At 48.4% G+C, this 15089-nt stretch overlaps 1 protein-coding gene across 1 annotated transcript in view; it reads right to left on the minus strand.

The window, feature by feature from the left end:
- Nucleotides 1-2654: 2654 nt before the first annotated feature.
- The window catches only part of dthd1 (death domain containing 1), a 38460-nt gene continuing 26025 nt past the window's right edge, over nt 2655-15089 (minus strand). Inside the window, exon 8 of the mRNA XM_067261137.1 lies at nt 2655-2740. Within this exon, the coding sequence (XP_067117238.1) occupies nt 2655-2740 (86 nt within the window). The remainder of the gene's footprint in view (nt 2741-15089) is intronic.

Here is a 15089-nt window from a genome sequence, read left to right on the forward strand (position 1 = left end):
AAGTCCATGTGGGAGGATGCATGCTTCTCTTTGTGATTGCATTCAATCAGAGGGACCACCGAGACTGAGCTAAGCTAATGAGCTCCCTCAGGATAGCGTTAGCCTGGCAGGATGACGGATTGGTTCCACACTTTCTCACCACGTAGCCAAGCATAGCTTAGCACACATGTATGCTAAACAACACAGTAGAGCCGGTATAATTGTTTCAAACCAAATAGCTTAAAACACTCATTCATAAAACTGTCATACTTCTGATGTAATGCTATTCCTGCCATTTTAGCAAGCTAAATTGTTTAGCAAAGCGTAGCAAAGCGTAGCCTAGCGTAGCTTGCTAAAGTACAGTTCAATGTTTTCAGCAAGAATATGAGCATCGTCATCACCGCCTTCCCCCTGTAGGATGAACCAATGAAGTGATGCAGCCTGACAAACTAATTTCCCTTAATTATCTTGCTCCCGCTCTCAGCTGTCTTTCTCAGTATCCATCACACATACAGTACACACACACACACACACACACACACACACACACAAACACACACACGCAAACAACTTAGACCTAGATAGAGAACGTTTTCTTGCAGAAGCCACACGTCAAACCACACGTTTTCACGCGCGTGCCGCAGAAGCCAAGTCGTCTCCGAGGGATATCTGTCGCTCCCAACACACTCACAAACCCTCCATCAGCCCATCCCTGTCACTCCAAGTAGCCATTCAAATATCATAGGGTGTGCATCAAGCCAAGGATCTAAGGACCACAGCACACCGAGGAGACGCCTCCTCCGGGCAGGGGTTAGCCTCCAGAGGAGAACCCCCAGCTGTTGTGGGTGGGGTGTCGCTTACTTCCTGTTCCACGTCCTGCCTCTCAGCCGCCAGTGACCCAGCGGGCTGGGAATGCTGCAGGAGGCCATAAGGATGAGTTATGACGGCAAACGGATGTGTACAGCTTAGGGCTCTCTCATAGGGGAGCAAATGAAGATGGATTCTACACGGACACAGCCCCGGCCCTTACAGTGTGGTTTGTGCATGCGTGTGTGTGTGTGTGTGTGTGAATGCGTGTGTGTGTGTGCACTATACAGTATATAAATGGAGATGAACATGTTGATCTCCATAGGTATCTGTCACCGTGATTGAGCGTGCGCCTTTGCAAACCTCGTAAAAGGCTTTCGTGTGTATTGGATTGTGCGCACGGGTAAAGCCGCGTGCGTCTTTCCACATGGTGGATTGTGTACGGATGGCGTGCGTGCAATTTCCCGTGTATCCCGCTGTTGTTGTCTACACGGTGTGCCTCCGTTTGTGTTTTCTGCATGGTGGAGTCTGTATGTATATCTGTATTTTGTTGACTTACATTTTAATTTTTGTATTCTTTTTTATTACTGTTATCACTTGTATTATTGTGTTTATTGATTTTATGTAAAGCACATTGAGCTGCAATTCTTGTATGACGTGCTATATAAATAGGCGTCAGGTGGCTGAGAGGTGAGGGAAGCGGGCTAGTAATCTGAAGGTTGCCAGTTCGATTCCCCGCCATGCCAAATGACGTTGTGTCCTTGGGAAAGGCACTTCACCCTACTTGCCTCGGGGGGAATGTCCCTGTACTTACTGTAAGTCGCTCTGGATAAGAGCGTCTGCTAAATGACTAAATGTAAATGTCTAAATGTAAATAAAGTCTTATATTATTATTATTATGTGCTGTTTGTATTCAGTCTCAAGGACTGGGGGTCCTTGAGAAAACTCAAAAGAGTGCTCCTCGCTCCCACTCAAGGTTTTTTCGTAGCCACACATTGTTTTCTTCGAAAAATCATTCACGTGTGATTGATAAGAGCGCCATTAGAACTTGCTACCCTGTTGCCATGACAACCTCACTTATATGCAGAGGGTCCAGCGCCTTAGGTATCTCTCCTATTGCTCTCCAGGGAACAAGCGGGTAACAAGCCAAGTGGAATGTGCGAGTGTGTGTGTTTAGGGAGGTTGGTGTGTGTGTTTTGAGGAGATTTAGTGTGTGTGTGTTTTTGTGGAGGAGGTTGGAGTGTCTGTGTTGTAGTGAGGTGAGTGTACTGTTGTGTGTGAGGTTCATGGGTATATATGTCTGTGTTGGAGTTGTGAGGTGATTGTACAGTTGGGTGTGTGAGGCAGGAGCAGAAGGAAATGTGTATAGTTGGTAGGCAGTTGATGTTTTGTGTGTCAGTGTGTGTGCTTAGATGTATGTATATGTGCCCACCAGGACTTCCTGTCACGCCAAACGACGACATCTGGACGCGTCAATCATGGAATCTCCCGGGCATAGTAACATCTGTACATGTCACTCCGCATGTGATACATCTGACACATCTGTATGTAGGTACACGCCACATGATTGACAGGTTGGGGTGTCGGGGGAGGCGGGGAAAAGGGGGGCGGGTGCAGCACTCTAAGGAGTCCGGTCGAACAGCCGACATCACGACCTGCTCGCATCTGTCACTGCCTGGCCGAGGGAGATAGGAGATGATTGGCTCCAGTGGATGTCATGGCAACGCGCAACGCCCGGCCAGAGTGAGGTTAGTACGCCGGAGACGGTTTCCACGGCCCCTGTCACACTGCTGTCCCCCCCTCCACCCCACCCCTCCCCTCCCCCACCCCTCCCCTGCCCTACCCCACAGATAACTGTGTTGGGGTTGTCACTGGCGACAGGTGAAGGGGATCTGTTTCCTAGTTGTGTTTTTATCGGAGCCCGAACCGTGAACCTGTCGGTCCTGTTCCACAACTGGAGGGGGGGGGGGAGCGGTGTGGGAACAACACATGGTCGGAAAGTATCCGAGACCTAAACCTGCACACACGGACACACATCCACACGCACAAAACACACACACACCACTTTTTTCTCTCTTTTCACGCGCCCTCCTTCTCGCTCGCTCCCCCCCCTCTATCTCTATTCCTCCCTCACCTCCCCCGCAACCCGCTCCTCCTCCTCCTCCCTCTCGCGCTCCTCTCTCTCCTCTCCACACTCACCGACGCCCTCTGTAGCCCCCTCAAATATAAAATTAATCAGTGTTTTAATGGAAACCGTCGGAGCGTTCAAATTGAATGGCGCCTTTAGCATATCCTTAAGAAACTCCTGAGTCCTGATTCTGTGCTTGAAGCAGACACAGGAACACAACTGCTTGTGAACAAAATGCCCCATAGCTAATATAGCGATGTTACGTACATTTATTGTTGCTTACATTTTGGGGTTGGATGATGACACATTTAGAAGCACAAAAGATGCAAGGTTTAATTATCTGTTTGTATTTATGTTTCCGAGTTGCAATTTCTGTGAGTCTGGCCAACAGCCAACATGGGACTGCATGTCCTCAATTTCTCATTTTTTTCTCATTTTCTTTTTTACAAAATTCCACAATTTCTTTGTTGTGTTGATGTGATAACTAATGTTTATGTCAAGTATTATATTAACAATGCCATTACATATTAATGATAACAGGCATCTTATTACGGCCTTATTTATCTAGTAACAACTACAAGCACTTTCATATCAATCATAACCCTTAAATATATATCTTTTTGAAACTGTACAGAGTATTTGAACCTGATATATAGGTGAATCAAGTCTGGAGCAACCATCAGTGTGATGCAGTCAGCTCAGAATGATTGGGCCGCCCGCCAGTGCTGTTCCCGCCCAGAGTGGCTGGGTGGAACCGTCTGTGTGACCAGACTTGATTGTGTGATTGTGTGTGTGTGCATGTGGTGTAGGTGTGTATTACAAGGGTGCTGGAGGGGGTCTTTCTAAGAATAGACTTGCGATAAATCAGCGTGTCTGGGTGTGTGTGTAGGTACGAGTGTGTGTGTAGGTACGAGGAAGTGTGTATGTGTGTGTGTGTGTGAGAGAGTATGTGTGAAGCAGTGTGAAAGGTATCCGGTATCTGAAAAATCCATTAGCCTAATCTCAGACTTACAGAAACCTCTGAGCCAGCTTCAGTGACACACTGCACTGGTGTGTGTTGGGTGTGTGTGTTGGTGAGTGTGTGTTGGTGTGTGTTGGTGTGCGTGTGTTGGTGTGTGTGTGTTAGTGTGTGTGCATCTGCCACTCATCTTTCATGAGTGTGGTGGATGTCAGTGACTTGAAAACATAAATATTGAATGTTATTCCCAAGAAGACTAATAAAGTGACTTGGTGCTATGAGCTAAGTTGAAGATAGAAGAAAAAGTCGTGGATTTTACCTATACAGAATAAGTCTAGATGCCCAAACAAACACACACATATGCTCAAAGTATGATGCAGATTTGCCAAAGGACAACAGTTAAACAGGATGAGGCTTATTTAACCATGGTGACATTTGGCTGTGCCCAGTGTATTCCTCTCTGGTGAATCATTACAGTCTGACCTTCCTTAAGTGTGTTTGTCTCTTTTTTTTCTCTCCAGGAGAATGATGTCCCAATGCCCTTGCCGTAGCTAGGGGGATTCCCTCTTGATTGTGTGAAGGAAGAAATGGCCGAGGAAGTCTAGTATCGGGGGGGGATTATTGTGTGTGTGTGACTGTGTAACTGTGCATTGGTGTGTTCACTAATGTGTGCGAGTGCATCTCAGTGTTGTGTGTGTGAGTGCAAGGCTTCCTCAGGCTTCCTGTGTGTGTGTATGTGAGAGAGAGAGAGAGAGAGACAGAGAGAGAGAGAGAGAGAGAGAGAGACGAGAGAGAGAGAGAGAGAGAGAGAGAGAGAGAGAGGAGGAAACGAGTTATGACTTTGGGGCCGCTCTGTGCTGCACAGCATGTATTGAGGAAGGTGCAGGGTGATTAGTGACGACTCAGGCGAAGATAGCAGCCCCTCCGGTCTCCACATGGCTCCGTGTCAGTGCCGTCATGGGGTCAGGCACAGCTAGCTCACTAGTGACTTAACCTTCATAGAAGGACACACACATACTGTGGATTTGGTAGGGAGACCAGAGAATATAGGCTGGTTGTTTACTATATGGTTGAAGGTTAAATCAATATCTGCATCCTGTAACACTTGATACATTTTCTATCATAGGTGTGTTGTAAATTGGGGTTGTAAGTCGTGTTCTCCCACATGGTAACCTTGTGGTGCAGTGGTTGTGTGTGTGTGTGCACGTTTGTGCGTCTATAGGCCTCTAAGTATTTCAATATTCCTTCTAATCTCTCCATCTCTCCTCGATCCCCAACAGTGATATTGCCTATAGATTTTTAGACCGTGTTTTCAGGGATACATAAGCCGATTAGCACCCTGGAGCCTAGGTCTCTTAATCATCATTCCGTTTAAATCTGACCCCAGACGGGTGAAAGACTGTGGAGTGGGTTTCTACTGCCTAATAACACAATCAATAAAAACTGATTCCGGACAGACAGTCACTTGTGTTGGAAAGAATGGTCGCCTCTTGAAATGGGTGCTTCATAGGCCAGTGATTGGCTCATTATTGTGACGAAAGAAAGCTAATTGGTATTTGACATAGCCATTCCTTGATTACAGGAGTGACATGCAGTTTTAAACATTCGATTGCCTGCTACTTGTTGGTGATTTCACCCTCAGTTGGCTCTGATGAAAAGAAAACGTCCACAGGGTCATTTCCAGGTGCATGTTTTTGCTGAGCGCCATGTTTTCTCCCCTGTGGCGAGCCCTATCTCATTTCCCCCCCAAAGCTGTGTTAGGACTTTTTCTTGACTCAGGGGCTGGTCAGCGTATTTTTACGCCTGGTGGGACTCGCAGGGTAATGTTCCGAGTCTCGACTTTGTCTGTCGTTCTTTACCGGCCGCGGGAGAATCGACCGTTTGCCGTTGTCTTTCGCACCCCTCTCTGGAAACGTCTCTCTATCAATCTCTCTTCCTTCCTGTCTTTCACTCTCTTATTTTTTCAGCTCTCTCTTTTGCTTTCCCTCCCTATCTCCTCTCTTTCTTTCTCACTCTTTCGGTGTCTTTGGAGTGCCCTTGTTGTTTTGAGAGTGTGCTGCGTTGTGTTTTTCTGCTGTTGGGCCTGAGTATCAGAACAAGTTAGCCTTTCAGGAAGATGGAGGGATTTCCTCACCCTGTTTCTCTTCCCTTTTCCCACAATCGTTGAGCAGAGAACATAGGAAATCCTTTATACTTGATAAGCCCACACACAACAGCCGCAGACACCTTCATGACCACTGTTGTGTGTGTGTGCGTGTGTGTACTGTAGGGATGTTTGGCCTTTGTGTTAGGGACCTACAGACTAGCCTCCCACTGGCAGCTTCATTTAGACTGAGGTAGCCCCTCTGGTGATCAAGACAAAACAAAACCTTGCCCTCCCTGGACCTCCCCCCCTCCATGTATTTTGCTCTCTCTCTCTCTCTCTCTCTCTCTCTCTCTCTCTCTCTCTCTCTCTCTCTCTCTCTCTCTCTCTCTCTTCTCCTCTCTCTCTCTCTCTCTCTCTCTCTCAGACAGACATACAGAGATGAGAGAGATAGAAAGAAAATAAGATGGGCGCAATCAATACATTCTGGGACAGCATTGACAGAAAAAATGCTTTTCCAATTTCTTTCTCTTCCTCATCTTTTTTGGTTGTTCATGTTTTCATTAACGGCGGGCTCCTTTTTGTGTTGATGGATGGATTTTCTGAGAAGCGGCAATACCTTTTTCTGTTGAAGAATATTCCAGAAGGAGGAGAAAAGCAGAACAGCCAAATCAATAAAAGTTTAGATTCCATTTGTACTCGCTCAAATGAATAGAGCTGTGACAGAAAGAATTGTGTACTGCAGGGGCGATTCTAGATCAACCTTTTAGGGCTCAGCCCCCCTAAAGGTTTGAAGCACCCCTAAAAAGAATCTAAAATCGCCACTGGTAGACAGCAAAAGTTACAGAGGGGGATACACATTATATCAGGCCGTTTTTTCACCTGATATAATGTATATCCCCCTCTGTAACTTTTGCTAGAAAAAGAGCAGAAATCTCCATATATCATCTCAGGTTGTTCATTGTGACCAAAAGAACACAGAAAATAACACACATGATATCAGGACTGACCCCGTTGCATGTTAGGGGAGGGGGGTACACATTAGATCAGGTGAAAAAACTGCCTGATGTCATGTGTATCCCCTCTGTAACTTTTTCTAAAAAAGAGCAAGCATCACCATATTATCTCAGGTTGTTCATTGTGACCAAAGGAACACAGAAAATAACACACATTCTTACCTGGAGTCCCTCACAGAGCCAGTAGCACAGAGGTCACCATATCTGACAGGCCGTCAGAATGTGTCACCCCGCTGTAACTGCTTGATAAAGGAGTTAAACTTCAAAACAATTGTTTTGGTAGTTATGGCATCCCATCACACTAATCGGGACAGATGTTTTCTCATTGGAGACATCTTCATATTATCTTAGGTTGTTCATTGTGAATTCTCTTTTTAGGGGTGCTCAAACACACCTTAATTTCATCTCAGCACCCCAATTATTATTATCTTAAATAAGTTGTAGTGCTCTAACATGTTTAAACAATGTTTATTTATTGTTAACACATCATTATCGTTTCATTTGATGCTGGTAGTTCATAAAGAAAGGGACTTTCTTAGTTTTTTTCATTAATTTAAAATGTTGCATATAATAAATAAATATATTAATTGTTTATCCAGTGAAATTTGTGATTTACTATTAGCAAGGGGGGTTTAACACTTTTGCAAATCACTGTATAAAATCGCCACTGTACTGTCAGAGACATTCTGACCCTAAGATGTTCTCACATGGGTTATCACACACACACACACACACACACACACACACACACACACACACACATACACACACACACACACACACACACACACACACACACACACACACACACACACACACACAACAGACCCTGGAAGCACTACATGGCAGAGATATTTGAAGACCCCCACACTCAAAAATTAGTTTTTCTTGTGTTTATGACCTTGACAATGCAATTACTGACTTGTCTCTGTACAAAGTGTATCACTAGAGGGTTTTATTTCCCAGGGTGCTTTATCGATGGGCACAGACCTCATCTTGTTTGTTTACACAACACTCACTCCAGTACACACACACTCCCACACACACACACGCTCAAATGATGGGAAAGCTTGGCACCAGTGTGTATTTCAGACATGTCTCTGAATGTTGTGTATAACGTTGAGTACATGTGCATGTTTAAAAACGGCAAACATTTCAATTCCAACCGTTAGGATGAGGGTTTTCTGTTGAGAAAACACTATCGGTGAATTATGCATAGTTTGTAACGGAAGGTTGGGTTTAAGTCTGCAATGTATTAATATTCAGATGTTTTTTTAATTCAAAGTGAAATCTAATTAGCATTTCCATTTGCACCTCTGCTGAACGTGTCACATGCGGAGAATGCCTAAAGGAACCTGTTTGTCTCTCTCTGCCGACCCCCCATCCAACCCACTCTCTCTTCCAACACATCCTATTACGTAAAAGCATCATATTAAAGTACGATGGTGAGAGGGAGGGAGAGAGAGGGAGAGAGAGGGAGAGAGAGAGAGAGAGGGGAGGAGAGAGAGAGGGAGAGAGAGAGAGAGGAGAGAGAGAGAGAGAGAGAGAAGAGAGAGAGAGAGAGAGAGAGAGAAGGAGGATGCACGTGGATTCTCCAAGTGAAAGTGCACCATGGCTGGGTATGCTTGCAGCCAGGTAAAAGAAAAGAGAACGGGTAACTGCTGCTATGCAACACCATCAGAAACGCAATGACTCATAGGAGGGAAGCTCCTTAGTTTGGATGATGGAATGTCATTTTCTTTTTTTGCAACAGTAGCAAAAGGGACACAGTGTCTCTTTATATCTGGTTGTCACATCTGTCCGTTTTGCCCAGTTTGCATATTTCCTCCATTTCCTCATTTTTCATTGTTTTTCTCGTGCTATCTTTCCTTGTGCTTTTGTATCTCTCTCTTCACTCTTTTTTTTCTTCTCGAATTTCAAACTTGAATTCTCTCAAATCCCCCCCTCGGTTTCTCTCCAGGTTTCAGCTCTCCTTTCTTTCTCTGTAGGAGGGCTCAGTCAAATGTGGTTCTTGGAAGCAGTGTGGTGTGTGTGTGTTGTTTCCTACAAGGTAGGGATGGGGCTGGGCTGTCTGTATGAGAGTATTGATCTGACCACAGACAAACCCCTGAGATTCATAGCCTGCCACCATCATTATCCCTCTGTCCCATTCACTCAGACAAACACGCACCCGCACACAATCAACCAACGGATGCATATGCACACACAAACGTCGACAACACCTGTCAAGAAGTGAAATAGATTCACATCCACGTCCACAAACGAATGGGCCAAAACGAGACTTGTCACAAAGACAGACAACCCCCCTCCCCACAGTCATACAGCTCAATGTATGCACTTGCACGCAGTAAACATCAAGAGGACGTGTCACAAAGACATGTCACCCCCCCCCCACACACACACACACACACATTCCCCAGAGCTGGGCTTTTATTGCAACCCAGCAACAGCAAGTTGACCTGCTGTCTGACGAAACATTGATGGAGACCTGCTCTGGGTGTGTGTGCTCTCTCTGGATTCCCTCTGACTGCGTGTGAATCCGACGCCCCCCCATGGCAAGGGGAGGTGGAGTTCACACACCCACGTCTGCGAGGCATCACTGACACGTGCGCACGCGCGTCAACACACCTCATGCCATCTCATGCTCACATTGTGGTACTGTACGCATTCAAACGGGCACGGACACACTTTCCACGTGCAGACGCGCGCGGTGCGCGCACTTTGGACGTGGAGGGCACGCACGCTCACCTGCACGTCGCCGGGATCGTCGCTCAAGACAGCCAACAGTCAGGTAGAGTTTGGCATCAGACTCTTTCGCCTGCCCTGAAGTCTCCTTCCATCACCTCCAAACCCTCTAGTGTTTCTTTATCTCTCTCACCTGCTGGACCCCTCCCTCCCTCCTTCCCTCTTCTTTTCTTACCTCCCCTGCCCCCTCTCTCCCTCCCACCCTCCCCACACTTCCTCCCTCCTTTCATCTCCCTCCCTCCCTCCCTCCCTCCCCTCCCTCCCTCCCTCCCTCCCTCCCTCCCTCCCTCCCTCCCTCCCTCCCTCCCTCCCTCCCTCCCTCCCTCCCTCCCTCCCTCCAACCCACCCGCCCTCTCCTTCTTCTCTGCCACCCCCCTCCCCTCCCCTCCCTCGCTCCCTTCCTTCCTGCTTCTCCCCCTCTCTCCCCTCTCTTCCAAGCTTAGGCTCCTTTCCGTATGCTTTACATTCCCCCTGCAAGGCAATCATAAACAATCCTGAACCGGTGATTAATGCACTGACAAGAGCAACCCATAAATCAGTGGCGCGCCTAATGAATTCTTCTAGACTGTGTGTGTGTGTGTGTGTGTCTGTGTGCGACACTGTTTGCATGTGTTTGCGTGTGGGCGGGTCGTCTTTCTCTGCTGTGCTTTGTGTGCGTGCGTTGGCTCTTGCGCCCGTGTGCGTCTGCTGTGCTCTCTCTCTCCCTATTCTCTGCCAATCTCTCTCTCTCTCTTTCTCTCTCTCTCTCTGTGTGTCTGCCACAGTAAGAAACGTCTGGGTCCTGATCGTTCAATTATCTCCCAGCCGGAGGCAGGGGGGCAGTTGGGAGGGGGTGGGGTTTGATAGGTGAAACTGAATGATAGGTGAAACTGAATAAAGGGGTCTACAATAGGATAGAACCCGTGAGAGAGGTCATTAAACAATGAATGGGACTAGTCATCCCCCCCCCCCCCGGTGCCCCCCCCCCCCCCCCGGTGCCCCCCCCCCTCCCCCGTGCCCCCACCCGAGATTAGCTGAGTGTGACTGCATCGTTTGAGGAGAAAGCACAGGCTTCGCTCGTGAACGGAGACAAACCCATGAAAATACCAGTTCTTTCCGCGACAATTATCCTTTTCAAAGTAGCGTGTACTTAGTAAGCAGGTCTTGTTCAGAACCAACCCTTGGAACCTTTGCATTATGGACAGGCAGGGTATTGGTAGAAGAAGCCTAGGGTTTCCACACTGGTCATTTCGAGAACGTGAACATGAATCTTTCAGCCAAGGCAGCTAAGGGTCTAGGCGGTTGGATTTGTGCTGGTAACCCAAGGTTACCTGGTAACACTGCACAAGTATGACCGAGATGGGAGCTACCTACCTTGTCTCGGCCCATGCATGTTTCAACGCGTGAGTGTGGATTCTGAGTGTCGGGCTAATGGCCTAGCCTGTGCGTCCGTAGACTGGTTAAAAAGTCATGAAGATAGCAGAAACAGCCATGGAACAATGTTTTATTCAACCATATCCTGACTGAAAGTTTAACTGGATTCTCTGTGAGGATTTGTGATTTGAAGTTGGTGATGTAACGCAGATGCCGAACGGGAATGGGATTAACAGCATTGTGTCTGATTTCTTTGATTTAGAAGTGCACCGTCAACGGACTTCTGCGGGTTGATATCGTCAAGAGGAATCTCTGTAAATTGGCACATCAGAGTGATCAAAAGACAAACGTACCCGGGAGACAGAAGTGGGAATATAACAATCTTGCACATTTACCGTCCAATTAGTCACTTAGTAAGGCAAGCACAAACATGAGAGGGGAGAACCAAACCCAGACAATTTAGAACCCTGGAACTGTCTCCTTTGCTCACTCTCTCCCTCTGTCTTATTTCAGCCTCTCATATCTCTGCTATGTCTCTCTCAGCACTCTTTCTCCATCTTTCCTTTGCGCTCTCTCCATCTCGCTCCATCTGTTTCTCCTCTCCGCACAGCTCTCTGTCTCTCGCCCTGCATCTCTTTCTCTGGCTCTCTCTTTCTGTGTCTCTCTATCTCTAGCACTCTGGGTCTGTGCGCGTGCGTCTCTCTCTCTCTCTCTCTCTCTCTCTCTCTCTCTCTCTCTGTGTCCGTCTCTCTGACTCTCCAAAGCCTCTCACATTAGTGTTGAGCACCACTGAGATGAAGCGTCGGCTCCTGGCCGTGTCTCTCCTCTCTTCGCAGAGATGGAGAATCGACTGGGATTGTCTCAGGCCTTCCTCCTCCTCCTGCTGCTGTATGGAGCCACCTCGCTTTTAAAGGGCTGGACTAATGAGCTTCTCTCTCCCTCTCCTCTCCCTCTCTCTCTGTCTGCCTGTGTCTCTCTCTCTCTCTCTCTCTCCCTCTCCTCTCTCTCTCACACTGTCTGCCTGTGTCTCTCTCTCTCCCTCTCTCTCTCTCTCTCCCTCTCCTCTCCCTCTCTCTTTCTCTCTGTTTGCATGTCTGTGTCTCTCTCTCTCTCTCTCTCTCTCCCTCTCCTGTCCCTCTTTCCCTGTCTGCCTGTCTGTGTCTCTCTCTCTCTCCCTCTCTCCCTTTCCTCTCCCTCTCACACTGTCTGCCTGTCTGTGTCTCTCTCCCTCTCCACCCCCTCTCCCTAATTTCTGTCACCCCCTAGCTGTCTCTCTTTCTGCCTCTCTTTATGTCTCTCCCTCCCTCTCTCTCTTTCCCTCACCTCCCTCCCTTCACTGTCCCCCTCTCTCTCTCCCCCTCTCCCTCTCTCGGCCATCTCTCTTCCTTTCCCCCCTCTCCCCGCTCTCTAGTCCTCTGTCTCTGTCTCGCTTTCTCTCTTCCCCTCTCCCTCTGCCTTTCGGATTTTCTCTCTCGCTCCCTGTCCTCATCTATTGTTGTTCCCCCTCACCTTTATTCTCCCTCTCTCCATTTCTTCTCTATCCGTCTTTCTCTCTGACCCCCCCCCCCTTCCGACCCTTCTCTTTTGTGCTGTCATGCATCTCTGCCGCTCTCTATCTATTATGTAACAGGCCGGGGTACAGAGCCCTTCCCTGGGATTTGACGACGGTCGACTTCGCATGTCACATGAACGTGACAACCCGTGTGTCTTTTTCTATTGGTCGGAGTGACGCATGCCTCAGAGTCCGGACCGGGGGACTAAACGACGAACGCTTCGTCAGTTAGTTAATCAAGGAAAGCATGGATGACACACACACCACACATACACACACACGGTACACAGCTGGATGTTGAAGGTTGGAGGGCTAGGGGAGATGGAGGTTAGGGGTGGGGGGTGGGTGAAGGGGGTCCGTTCTCCATTCTGCTCCATTTTCCCCAGACACATAATTAGGGTGGGGTATTTTGAAGGCCAGTGTTTAACGGGTGAAACAATGGAACACATTGTAGACCAGGCCGACTCGGGAAACAGGTTCAAGCCCTGAACGGCGTTTATGAACGGGCTCAACAAGGGAAAACAAGTTGAGTTCCTCGTCGAGGGCCTCTTCCACTTCTCCCGTCGATGGGACAGTCATGCGGTCGCTCCTGCAGGGAGCCGGGGCTCTCCGTGTGGGCGAAACAGTCCTCCTCCTCGCTGCCTGGGAGGACAATCGATAACAGCATTTACTCTTGTCTCTCCCGCCTCGTCTCCGGTGGGGCTGACCTCTCAGGTCTTTTGTCCTCCCCTGGTGACGGGTCACTTTCAGGTGTGGGCCTTCGCCAGGGGCTGGCATTAGTGGGGCGCTGTCCCGGGTGCTGAATCAATCCCTCACGCTGTCCCTGGTACTGAACCTGAAGCTGTGTCGAAAGAGATTGAGCGAGAGGGAGAACACGAGAGAAATAGAGCGATAGAGAGGGAGAGAGCGAGAGAGAGAAAGAGGGAGAGCATGGACAGAGGTTAAACTATTGGCCTGATCCCACGAGACCCGGTTCCTACCATCTGAACGTATGTTAAAACTCTCTCTATTCCACACATGGTGTTCACCATGATCGGCCCATCACCCCATGGTATGAAGAGCAAAGACTGCCCCCCCCCCAGATAAGGGCATTGGATATGCCACTGTCTCCCCTGACACCCATCCCTCACACCTCCTCCTTCCTTCTGCTCCCACCCCACCTCTCTCTCCCCCCCCCCCCCCCCACACACTCACACACACCCTTCCCCCTCCCAGTGCCAGATAACAGTTCAGAACTGCCGGGAAAGGGGCTAATGAATTGCTCTGTCAGGGATGTAACAGATTTATTTGCTTTGCAGAGAAAGGATCTGTCCTGTAAACACCGTGCTTGGGCCAGGCGAGCCTGGGGGGGGGTCTGGATGGGGGGGGGGGGGGGGGGGGGGGATGGGTGCGGAGGGGGGAAAGGGGGTGGAAACCAGGAAACACCAGGGGAAGACGGCTTGCTGTTTGTAAATTGGAATTAAATTGGAATAAAAAGGAACCCGCCCGAGGGCGGGAGATGAAGTTGTCGACTTATTAGCTAGAAAAAAGAAATACTGAGTCGCACACACACACACGCACGCACACACACACACATTAGTAACATGCCACACACAAGAAAGACAAGCCTAATATTTAACAAAGCAAGCACACGTATACGTACACATACACACACACGCACACACACACACACATACACACACACTCACACAAATGAAGAGCTTCAGCAGAATAGATGGAGAACAGAGAGGAAGATGAGTGGAAGAGAGGGAGGGATGACGTAGAAGCTACGCCATACGAAAGACAGAGGAAAGAAAGAGAGGAGAGAGTGAGAGAGAGTAAGAGAGCGATGTATAGATAGCTGGAGAGAGTGACAGGTATGGAGGGTGAGATAGAGAAAGCATGAGAGAGAGAGAGCGATAAAGAGACAGGGGTAGAGAGAGAGCGATAGAGAGAGAGCGATAGAGAGGCAGAGGTAGAGAGAGAGAGAGAGGGCTCCAGCTTCTGCATTGGTTGCCCGTGCTCAAACCTGTCACAACTCTTCACATCAATGCACATGCACATATACACACACACACACACACACACACACACACACACACAAACACATAGACAGATACAGACACAGGCACACAGAGGAGCATTGCTTGCCAGCAACAAGAGAGAGAGACAGAGATAGAGAGATGGAAAAGAGGAGTGGAAGCCCCTGAAGGGGTGAGAGACGGAGGGAGGCGGGGGGGGGGGGTGATGGTGATGGAGTGTGACGGACGAGAAGGATAGAGAGATAGAGAGAGAGATAGAGAGAGATGGAGAGATAGATAGAGAGATGGAGAGAGATAGATGGAGAGATAGAGAGAGAGATAGAGAGAGAGATAGAGAGAGATGGAGAGATAGATAGAGAGATGGAGAGAGATAGATGGAGAGATAGATAGAGAGAGAGATGGAGAGAGATAGATGGAGAGATAGATAGAGAGAGAGATAGAGAGAGA

This window comes from Osmerus mordax, chromosome 23 (assembly GCF_038355195.1).
Source record: "Osmerus mordax isolate fOsmMor3 chromosome 23, fOsmMor3.pri, whole genome shotgun sequence".
In the NCBI taxonomy this organism is placed as follows: domain Eukaryota; kingdom Metazoa; phylum Chordata; class Actinopteri; order Osmeriformes; family Osmeridae; genus Osmerus; species Osmerus mordax.